The sequence below is a fragment of the Silene latifolia genome, chromosome Y (genome assembly GCF_048544455.1).
Source record: "Silene latifolia isolate original U9 population chromosome Y, ASM4854445v1, whole genome shotgun sequence".
Taxonomy (NCBI): domain Eukaryota; kingdom Viridiplantae; phylum Streptophyta; class Magnoliopsida; order Caryophyllales; family Caryophyllaceae; genus Silene; species Silene latifolia.
In genome coordinates this window covers 3627715-3639993 of record NC_133538.1, presented here as the reverse complement: position 1 = coordinate 3639993, position 12279 = coordinate 3627715, and the positions used below count along the sequence as shown (strand labels likewise).

The following is a 12279-nucleotide window of genomic DNA, read 5'->3' as shown; positions in this document are numbered from 1 at the left end:
ATTAGAATTAAAACATTTGGATATCCGATCCGATCCGAAACTATAGTTTTCTAGTATAATTTCGAGAAAATAAAATTTTATTTGATATAACAACTTTAATTAATGTTTAAAATATTAGAGAAATATCTGGGTGGTACTTAAATTTTATGTCGAGAACATTGGAATAAAAATACTAAGAAAATCATCATGTAAGACTATGAATATAATCATGTTTCAAACTTAATTTTAAAGTAAATTCAAAAGTATGGATATCCGATGGATATCCGCATCCGATCCTATTATTTTGGATACCCGAACATTGGATATCCGAAACATTTGGTTTGGATATTGGATATCTAATTTCAGGATTTTTAATATGGATATCCGATCCGAACTAGCACTTTGGATCAAATACCCGATCCGTACTCTGCCCTACTTGCAACCCCAGCCCCAACTTCTAGACACCTGCATCACCAAGTCTTCATAACCTCGATCCCTTTAAACGACACACCATGTGTCTCACGGGGATTTTGCTACACTTGCGTACCAAACTCTTGTACATCCAATATACCCTGGACTAGGTCCGAATTCACTGTCTCAGCGCGCCACACCAGACCGCCTTTTGACTTACCATGAACCACTTTTGTTGCCTCCATTAAGCCTGAGCCCGCCTCGCCGGGTCGCTGACGATCTTCTCTTGGAGGGCCTGTCGTCTCATCACCGTGAGACCAATGTCGCTTCTCGCGAACTTATTAGCACTCCCTCGAGCTATAGGAGTTCCACGCTTTACAGTATACAACCACCTTCAAGTCTTGGGCCTGATGAATCTCTGTGTCTAGCCCAAGTCGAACCTTGGGCTCTGATACCACTTGTTGTGCGGAAGCGTGAATATCCCGTGTTGGGCCTCTGCTGCATCGGTGTCCACTGACCTTAATAGTATGATATTATCTGCTTTGGGCCAAGCCTTCACGAATTTACTCTTGGACTACTTCTCAAAAGACCACATACTATTATATTTAGTAGATACTTATAAAAATAATTTTCCATCTTTATTATACAAATGTGAGACATGGGTTTTTGCACACTAATAAGTTAGAACCTCTTTCTCCACACAAAATGATGTACCGAGTTTGAATTATTATGACAATTTTAATGCTAACAAGTTTATTTAGCTTGGTGTATAACGATGTAAGCTGGTCTTATCATTTAGCTGTAGCTTAATCACTCTCAGTAGTTTTCAACTATATGACCCGCTCAACAATGTCAATAGCCCATACCTACTTGGTTACATGTTGAAATTTAACATTTGTACAATTGTACACGGAGTATAGTAGTTATTGACTATTGTGTATGACCATCATATGGTGGAACTGATAAAAACTGTCATTTTATGTTAAAAGCTGTCCAGTTTTAAAAATAATCACTATTTAATATTAAAAAGTGGTCAAATTTTTAACATAAAATTATCAATGCGACGTAGAAAATAGTCACATTTTATACGTCGCGTAATATGACTTTCTCATAATATAATTTGTGTATGGAGTATTCTCGCTTGCTTATCACAAAACTACAATCTGCCTGGAATTAGATTGATATTCTTTCTGAAAGTTAGCCCAAGCAATTAAGGATCTTACTAAAGCTGGCTAAGCTACTCTATTAGAAAGCGAAACACTCTAATACTTAAAAATCTTTTTTTTTTTTCAAAATAAATCGCAATAAACCAAGAAATGTGGCCAACAAAACATCATACTCTCTCGTGCCACACTTGCTACTAAACTTATCAGTTGAGCTAACTCACATCTAATTTGCCAAAGAAGCGTAACAATAATTAGACTCCCTTCGACCTTATCAATTGTTCACTTATTCCATTTAAGAATGTCTCGATTAATTATTTATCTTTCTATTTTAGGAATGTATTTGATGGGTAACTTAATCCTCCACACTCAATTAGATCCACTTATATTCCGATAATTTGGTCTTATTTTATTTTTTTTGGTATTTTCTATTAAAACTAAAGGTAAACAAATATCTTGGAGGGAGTAATTATTAATGACAACAAATTGTTAATGTGTTTCATAGGTAACTATGGCGAGCAAAATTCAACTTTGCTTTGCTGCTTAAAATAGCACTACCCATTCAAGAAGTTAGGAACAGAATCTATTACTTGAATGTCTTGAGTTATATTCAAGAAATCAAAAAGCCCATTGTGTGTAGTATAATTATAGGGTGTTTGACAAATCGAACTTGGATAACTTGATGATCACGAAATATATCGTTTTCCTTAGAAAGTATTTCTACCCTATTATGCCTTTGGGTTACAAGAAATCTTCCGTAGGATAATACACCAAATTTCCCTCTTGTTCTAAGGCAAAAACAAGAGAAAACTTTATGAAGTTTTTATTTTGTTTGTTATGCAAAAATCTAAATAATAAAGTTTGTTTTATTATTTTTCTCTAACCTTTCCTAATGCACTTCTTGTATATATATACTAATACAAAGTATACAGAAAATGAAAGGTAGTTATCATCCAAACGGAACATAAAGACAAGTATGAAACAATGCAACACGGTTCATAGAACCCGATAAAAATCACTCACCCCGATCGGGGTTAGTGTCCCCGATCGGGGACGTAGCTTTTCAAATTTACGTAAGTAAAATTTTCCGAAATTTGGCTATGCATCATCAACCCTGATCGGGGCTAGCAACCCCTATCGGGGTTAGCCTATTTTCTATTTTCGAGCTACGATAACATCGACTAATTTGCATTGTAACTTATTCTTGAAATTTGCAAATTCAAACTCGTTTATATGAGCGTGTACTCCACACCCTCTAACTCATATTATAACGGTCAAATTTGCTACGATTTTTGGCCAAATTCCGATTGCATTCAAATGATATCGTGATTAACTTAAATCACCAACATTCCTCCCCCATTTAAATGCAGTCCTTGATTCAAAACAACAAACCAAACCAAACTTATACATAAAACGAAAATGTCACGAAGATTGAATTTTCATCTTAGTGAATTATACATTCTGCATTCGAGTATCAGGGTGTCTCAATGGATTGAACCCTTCAATGTTATTTGAATACATGAAGATAAAACATATATAAATTTATTACAACTTCATAAGCTTATAATTAACCGACACTATATTACATGGCCTAGTGTCCCTATCCATTCATGAGTGCTTAAAAGCCAAAGCCCGAGCTTCTTGAAGCGGCCAACTTCACACTCACATAGGTAGACTCTTTTTTTCATGCTCCTACAAAAGCAATTTTTCAAAAGATTCATTAAGAAGATAAACTTTATCCTAACATATCATGTAGGTCTAAGCACATACCTTCGGGATTATCTAAACTTGTGCTTCAACTTAAAACAATAGGCTTTCCACATTGAATTCTACCTCTAATGTCATATTAGAGGGGAATTGGGTGTCCTACCACCATAAGTTAAAAAGACTTTAAACCCATCCCGATCATTGACTTGTACACCAAGTCCCTAGCCAATCCCTTGGTTAAATGATCAGCTATATTTTGTTGAGATCTCACGAAACTCACCGATATCACCCCTTGAGTGATCAACTCTCGTATCGCGCTATGTCTAACGCCTAGGTGTCACGGCTTACCATTATATACTTTGGTATATGCCTTAGCCAAAGTAGGTTCATTATCACAAAGGATAGCAATTGGTGATATAGGTTTAGGCCACAACGGAATCTCATAAATTAAATTCCGTAACCACTCCGCCTCTTTTCCGGCTGAAGCCAAGGATATGAATTCCGACTCCATTGTCGAACTTGTAATGCAAGTTTGCTTCTTAGAAGCCCACGAAATGGCGCCTCCACCAAGCAAGAATACCCATCCACTTGTAGAAGAATGATCTTCCACATTGGAGATCCAACTTGCATCCGAATATCCTTCTATTACCGATGGATGTCCCATATATGTTAAACCATAGTTCATGATTTTCTTTAAGTATTAAAATACACGTTTAACTGCTACCCAATGATGAGTACTTGGGTTACTTGTGTATCTACTTAATCTTCCTACTGCATAGGCAATATCCGGTCTTGTACTCGTCATTGCATACATTAAACATCCAATCACTTGCGAGTACTCAAGTTGTGAAATTGCATCACCCGTATTGGGCATAAGTTTCACTCTTGGATCCATAGGGGTACTAACCGGAGAACAATTATCATACTTAAATCTTTTAAGTACCAAATATCAACATATAATCAACATATAGACAAATTATAACACCATTTCCGGCATCATCAAATTTACTATATACACACTTGTCGTATTGTTTTAGCTTATAACCATTTGACAAAACCACTTCATTAAATTTATTATGACATTGCTTAGGAGCTTGTTTGAGTCTATATAAGGATTTGACAAGCTTACACACCTTATGCTCATTTGCCGGCATAATTAAATCCTTCCGATTGTCTCATATATATTTCTTCATCTAAGTCCCCATTTAAGAATGCGGTCTTAACATCCATTTGATGGATCACTAAATTATTAATCGCTGCTAGTGCAATTAATAATCTAATAGTAGAAATTCGATCAACCGGAGCATAGGTATCAAAGTAATCAATACCTTCCTTTTGTCTAAAACTTTGGATTACCAACCTTGCTTTGTACTTGTCGATTGAACCATCGACTTTCATCTTCCTTTTGAAGATCCATTTGCAGTTCAAAGGTTTGCATCCATGAGGTAGATCCGTTAGGATCCAAGTATTATTTCCCATAATGGAATCCATATCATCATTTATGGCTTCCTTCCAAAATGCAACATCTTGAGACTTCATAGCCTCACTAAATGTCTATGGATCTTCATCAACATGGTAGCAATACTCATATTGACATCCTATCTCCTCTCTTGATCCTTCAATAAAATGGGTTTGAAAATCTGGACCAAAAGACTTTCTTTTCCTAATCCTTGTACCTCTACGGAGTTCGGGTGACTTATTTTGAGGTTCAACATTTATGTCCTCCTCATTTGTTCCATTATTTAATGAAACTATGTCCTTTGGTCTTGGTAATGAAGAAAATCTATTTTCATCAAGTATTGCATCTCTAGATTCAATTACGGTGTTTACCACAATCGATCTATTAGATTCTATAACATAGAACCTATATGCCTTGCAATGCATATCATATCCTATAAAGATACATTCAATGCCTTTTTCACCCAATGTTCTAATTTTGGGTTCCGGTAATCTTACTATTGCCCGACATCCCCAAACTCGAAAGTAATTCAAGTTTGGTGTCTTTGTATACCAAAGTTCATACGGGGTTACGTCATTGTTCCTTTTGTTAGGAACTCTATTTAATAAGTAACAAGCTGTTAACATAGCTTCACCCCAAAAACCATCACTCAAACCTGAGTAGGATAACATAGAATTAACCATCTCCTTTAGAGTACGATTTTTCCTCTCCGCCACACCATTTAATTGTGGTGGAGTAACCTCATGCACAATTCCACATGAATTAAAGAACATTGGATCATAATACTCTCCACCTCGATCGGTGCGCAATCGTTTAATCATAATCGATTGTTGTAATTCTACCTCACTTTTAAATATTTTAAAATTTTCAAGGGCCTCATCTTTAGTTGACAAAAGATATATATATATAACAAAATTTGGAATAATCATCTATGAAAGTTACGACATATTTTTTGTTTCCTAAAGATGGTGAAGATTTAAAATCACACAAATCAATATGAATTAAATCCAAGACAAGAGAACAACTATGAATAGTCTTAAAAGGTTGTCTTGTAATTTTATTCATCATGCAAGTTTTACACTTTTGAACATTAGAATCAAAAGGTGGAATTAAGCCAAGTGTAGACATATTAATCATCCTTTTAAAGTGAACATGTCCAAGTCTAGCATGCCAAAGATATAGAACATTTTCATTATGACAAACCATGAAATTAGAAGCAACATCATGCATTTTATTCATAATATATAACATAAACATTCCATTACATAAATATCCAAATCCTACAAATGTACCACATTTGCTTATTACATATTTATCCGACTCAAACACTTGCCTATAACCATACTTTGACAAGAGACCGTCGGAAACTAAGTTTTTCCTTATTCCGGGTACATGAAGAACATCATAAAGATGAATAGATTTGCCGAAACTAAATATTAACACTACTACACCACGACCAAGTATTGGAGTTATTGATTCGTTGCCCATATAAAGAATTGAACCGTCTTTAACCGGTTCATAAGTCTTGAACCATCTACGATCCTTGCACACATGCTTTGTAGCCCCCAAATCAATACACCATGCAAACTCATCATCCTGCACATAGAATGCCTCAGAAATTAGTGGTATATAATTTACAATATGTTTAATACCATTGTCAAAATTCTGACCTTGATGAGTAGGAGGGCCTTTGTCCTTAGACACTTGCCCGGATTTGTTCTTGTAATTAGAACCCTTATTGGTCTTCTTCAACCGATAATCATTTTTGAAATGACCGGTCTTACCACATATCCAACAAGCACCCTTTGGTTTCTTGTTAGTTTCGTCATTAGTGTAGGCATGGGGCGTTTATTCCCTTTGAATCCCGTACAACTTTCATCCACTTCCATCATATTGATTGATGATTGTTCCATAGTTTCCTTACTCTTTCCCTTAGTACCCTCTTGCGCTCTAAGAGACTCCTCTATTCGGAAGTGCCCCCCTAGTTGTATAATAGACAACTCCTCTTTCTTATGCTTGAGCATATGCTTGAAATACTTCCAAGAAGGAGGCAATTTGTCAATTATACTTGACACCGAAATGGACTCATCCATTTCCATCTTATGTTGGGCAAACTGTGCCAATATCCGGAGCAATTCATTATATTACTCCATTACCGGCCTTGAGTCCGTCATCTTATAGTTCATGAAATTGCTACAAGAAACTTCTTACTAGAAGCATCTTCGGCCATGTATTTAGACTCTAATTCATTCCAAAGTTCTTTTTCCGACTCATAATTTTGATAAACATCAAATAAAGAATCAGACATACCATTTAGAATGTGTCCCCGACAAATGTAATCATCATTTTTCCACTTGAGACGATTGCGGGCTTCCTCCATTGTTTCATCATCTCGATGCTCCGGCATTGGGGCACTTAGGACATACACAACCTTGAGGGTGGTGAGTAGGAAATGCATTTTCTTTTGCCATCTCCTAAAATCAACCCCTTCAAATTTCTCTAGTTTTCCAAACTTGGATGTCATTTCCTTAACATTCGACATTGTCAAAAACAGTAAATACTTTCTAAGAATGTTGTATAATTATAGGGTGTTTGACAAATCGAACTTGGATAACTAGATGATCACGAAATATATCGTTTTCCTTAGAAAGTATTTCTACCCTATTACGCCTTTGGGTTACAAGAAATCTTCCGTAGGATAATACACCAAATTTCCCTCTTGTTCTAAGGCAAAAAAAAAGAGAAAACTTTATAATGTTTTTATTTTGTTTGTTATGCAAAAATCTGAATAATAAAGTTTGTTTTATTATTTTTCTCTAACCTTTCCTCATGCACTTCTTGTATATATATACTAATGCAAAGTATACAGAAAATGAAAGGTAGTTATCATCCAAACGGAACATAAAGACAAGTATGAAACAATGCAACAAGGTTCATAGAACCCGATAAACATCACTCACCCCGATCGGGGATGTAGCTTTTCAAATTTACGTAAATAAAATTTTCCGAAATTTGGCTATGCATCATCAACCCTGATTAGGGCTAGCAACCCCTATCGGGGTTAGCCTATTTTCTATTTTCGAGCTACGATAACATCGACTAATTTGCATTGTAACTTATTCTTTAAATTTGCAAATTCAAACTCGTTTATATGAGCGTGTACTCCACACTCCCTAACCCATATTATAACGGTCAAACTTGCTACGATTTTTTGCCAAATCACGATTTCATTTAAATGATATCGTGATTAACTTAAATCACCAACATTGTGACCCCAAAAATAAAGCAAAAGTTTACAAGACAAAGGTTTCCTCAGCAAGTAACTAAAATTCCAATACAAAGATGAAACAAAATAGTAGCACTAAGAATGAAGCAACCTCATCTTTTCATCCTATATAAAACACACCCAAATACTTGCATTTTTCATTACTACACAAACCCTTAAAGCTTACAAAATTAATAATGGTTGCTCCAAAAAAACCAGAAAGCTCTACAACAAAGCCTTCTTAGAGCCCTTGCAAGCTAATAGTGATACTATGTCTCGCGTTAATAGTGATTATTGGGTTAGCCATACTCATAACCTGGCTCGTAATTAAGCCAATGACCCTCCAATACTCAATTGAAGAGGTTTGGATCCGAGACTACAATGTCACTAACAATCAACTAAGTTCCACCTTCAATTTTGTCCTAAGGGCTTACAATCCTAACAAAAAGACGTTCGTGTACTATGATAAAATGGAGGTGACCATGATATACCGTGGCAAAAAACTGTGGCCTGTAACACAATTAAGCCTTTCTTTCAACCTAAGAATAATGTGATTAGAGTCACATTGCAAAATACGGCCCACAATGTCGCGCTCCCACCAAAAGTGGTGCACGATTTGATGGTCGAGAGGATCGGTGGTAAAGTCGACTTGGACATCAAAATAAGGGGTAAGCTGCGGTTCAAGGTTGGTGTATGGAAATTGCGACATTATAAGCTTAAGGCTTTATGCTCCCCTGTTGTGGTGAACTTCTCTAATGATACAAAGTCTCAAACAAGAGATTGTGATGTCGACATTTGTTTTTTTTTTCTTTTCGTTAATTTGTTGAGTTTTTTTTGTGTTTACATTTGTGTTTCACCATTTTTTTTGGTTTGATTTATGAACATTATTTGTGATTAATATGTAAGGTATAAAAGATACTAAGTGTTTGGGCCAAAATTCACTATTTGGCCTAAGCTACGTGGCACGAGACGAGTGGATAATTAATTAAGCAAATAGACCCATATCATACATGAGGGAGTCGGGCCCATGGACCGAAGGAAGAGAAATATGGATAGAAGACCGAATACAGCTATGACTCGTGAAGACTAAACTCTACCTTGAGGAACAAGGTAACTAAGTGGGAAACCCTAATAAATCCATTAGGGTTTATTCACAATAAATACAAGGAAGCAAATAAAGAAAATGGATCCATATTCATCCGCATACAAGACGGCGTACACGGCCACTCTACCCATCAATATTACGTATAAATAAGCAATATTCAAAGCCATCATACCATTATCATCTCATGCCTTATGTTCATCATCCGTCATCATCATCCTAATACCATAAATCAAATATGAATACACCCACACAAAGAAATTACCACCATTATTGGATAATGATTACTCAATCATTATCTCCACCTTATTATTCCCACAAAATCTACGTACCATATGCAAACCCACAAAATAGCCCCTGGCATCCGACGAGCATACCGACAGTCTCGTATGCGCACCGGACTAGCTGACCGTCATCAGATCTGGACCCGTTGCATATTCTACTTGTACTCTAATTATCAAATAGTGGAATATTGGCAGGATACCGACTCCCCCGCGGTTGTTTCCCACATTGGATTTTCCACGTCACCAAAACTCTTGTGTCATTATTCCTTTATTTTACCCTTTACATTATTTACATCATTATTTCATCATAAGTCACATATAATTTAACCCCCCGATACGAGGCTAAAAAGTGTAGGTCACTTTAACCCCTAACGAGATAAAATATCGTGTTTTGACAGTTTTTAACCAAAACACTAAGTTTGTAAGTTGATATTTGTTGAATTTTCTCAATATATTTCCATTTTTAATACGTACATATACTTTCGAAAACATCTCAATTAACAGACACTACGGGTTCTAAAGCTTTTCTTTGTTAAATTTGTTCAAGAATAACTCATGGGAGGCGAGAATAATCACTGATTTAGGCGATTTTCTCAATATAGCATTAATTTTTTGTTACTCACAATAATCTGAACTTTACATTAATTAGATGGTCCAAACACGAACCTATTAGGCTAATAGACGTAAAAAAAATGTGTCATAGGGTACGGTGAGACCAATTCTTTAGTCTAGATCGGTAAGTTTTTTTACGGTAAGTTATTAATGGAGAATAATGGATACTTTACGACTGGATTTTCCGTAACATCTTAGTATCTTATCTAAAACCCAAATAAGATTATACATCCAGTTGTACCATAAGCATTGTAGAATCAAGGTATAAGAATCCAAGCTTATATGTATTTTTTCTGAGCTAATTCAAATTTCATTTTTTTAATATGTGTAAATGGAGGAGTTCATAATTTCTAATAAAGCTCATATTATTTAACATAAAGCTCCGATACTTTATCACAAAGCTCAGATTCTACACCGTACAACATATACAACGGGTTGTATAATCCATTAATTTTATCTAAGTTCCATTTAATTTGTTTATAACATTACTAGTTGAGATCCCGTGCTATATCACAACATTTGTTTTTTTTTTTGGTTCATAAGAGGGTTAAGCCCGAGGATTAAGGAACAAAACGGGGTGTTGTAACACCCAACAGATCTTCACGAAGAATCGTCCGAAGAGCTTCCGGGGGGCGTCAAGATGCTTGATGATGGTAGACGAGTGTACTCCTTTATTAGCTAACCAATCGCTAGCCTTGTTTGCTTCTCGAAATACATGGCGTATGTGTACTATCCAACCTCGTTCCCGGATTAATTCCTTGCAGCGAATGACTAAGTGTCGAAGACTATTGCTGACCAATTTATCCTCCAAAACCAAGCTGATGCAAGATTCATTATCCATATGGACAAGGAGTTTCTTAATTTGGAGGGCCCTTGCTCTTTCAAGTCCGGCAACCAATGTAAGCGTCTACGCTCTCATAGACGTACATATACCACCCGAGAATAAATAAGCTGAGATAAAATTACCTGTATCATCCCGAAAAATACCTCCACAACCCGCGTGTCCCGGATTCCCCTTAGAGGCCCCGTCTGTGTTGAGAAGACACCATCCATAAGGCGGCGGATACCAGCGAATGAACACCTCCTTGCGGGTGGAACCAGGTGGTGGAATAAAAAGCGAGAATTTATCGAACACTGATTTCGAAGTAGTAAATTGTTGATGGAGGAATTCGATTGGGTACGTTGGATTCTCATGGGCCCTATCAAATGCGACGTTGATTCTCCACCGCCATAACCACCAACAAGTTATCGCAAACTTCATCGACCAATCATTTAAACTTTCGGCCACACTGTTACTAGCATTTAGAGATAACAAAATCGGGAAAGGCGAATTAAAAAAAGAAGCATTGGTACTGGGAATACCGAGGTGATGCCAAATACTACGAGAAACAGGGCAATGACGAAGGACGTGGTCTATGGTTTCCTCTTCTGCTTGACAACGAGGGCAGCTAGGGTCATCCGACAGATTGCGACGGACTCTATTCACGTTGCACATAACCCGACCGTGAGCAGCTAGCCAAATAAAGAACTTAATCCGCTGCTGTATAGGAAGTTTCCATATAACGTGCCATCGAACTTGATTATCATCCATTTCTGGAATAGTCCCCTTAATAATATTGAGAGCTGACTTTATGGTAAATTTCCCATGGGATGTGCCGTTCCAATATAGCGAGTCAACGAGATTAGGATCCATCGATAGCGAGAACGAGGCAATTTTTAGAAGACATTCTTGGGGTAAGAAGTTGGCGAAGACATCCCACTTCCACCCCGAATCATTGTCCCACATATCACTGACCGATGCTCCACTTAAGCTCTCCGGTATCTCTGCAATTACTTTGTCGGATAATTTACCTTCATCGACCCATGAATGGTCCCAAAAGAGAGTTCGTTGTCCATTCCCGATGTCTGCTGTGGTACCACGAACTATAGTAGATGCTTGTGACGATATGCCAGCCCAAACATTGGACATGTTAGCTTTGGGTTTGTACATATCCACATCACATCGCCCGCTACAATATTTAGCTCGAAGAACTCGTGTCCATAATTTCTGAGGCTCCGCGAGTACTCTCTAACCTAATTTTGTCAAAAAGGCCGCGTTAGCTTGTCTAGAGGACGTAATACCGAGTCCGCCAGCACTTTTGGGTTTCTGAATTGTCTCCCAAGAGATTAGGTGAATCTTGCGCTTAATTTCGTCGCCTCCCCATAAGAAACGTCTTGTCTTACGGTCTAAGGTGTCGCACGTTGTTATCGGAATTTTAGCCGTCTGCATACTATAATTCGCCATGGTGGAGAGGGTG

The 12279-nt window shown here is 36.9% G+C and overlaps 1 protein-coding gene and 1 pseudogene across 1 annotated transcript; one reads left to right on the top strand and one right to left on the bottom strand.

Annotated features, from left to right (window-relative positions):
- Positions 1 to 4814: 4814 nt before the first annotated feature.
- Positions 4815 to 7261, bottom strand: LOC141627497 (uncharacterized). The gene is made up of 4 exons (XM_074440742.1): positions 6917 to 7261; positions 6504 to 6833; positions 6012 to 6315; positions 4815 to 5374 (listed from the first exon to the last, which is right to left on the bottom strand). The coding sequence occupies exons 1-4, from the start codon at positions 7259 to 7261 to the stop codon at positions 4815 to 4817; spliced, it is 1539 nt and encodes a 512-aa protein (XP_074296843.1).
- Positions 7262 to 7591: 330 nt separating this feature from the next.
- Positions 7592 to 8973, top strand: LOC141627496 (uncharacterized protein At1g08160-like; annotated as a pseudogene).
- Positions 8974 to 12279: the final 3306 nt, after the last annotated feature.

What these genes read in the sequence shown, in the direction of transcription:
- LOC141627497 (XM_074440742.1), bottom strand. Translation starts at nt 7,261, where the DNA reads ATGTCGAATGTTAAGGAAATGACATCCAAGTTTGGAAAACTAGAGAAA. An exon ending in CTTCTAGTAAGAAGTTTCTT is followed by an intron (nt 6,834 to 6,916) that starts GTAGCAATTTCA and finishes ATATTGGCACAG; the next exon opens with TTTGCCCAACATAAGATGGA. An exon ending in ATATGTAATAAGCAAATGTG is followed by an intron (nt 5,375 to 6,011) that starts GTACATTTGTAG and finishes TATCCTACTCAG; the next exon opens with GTTTGAGTGATGGTTTTTGG.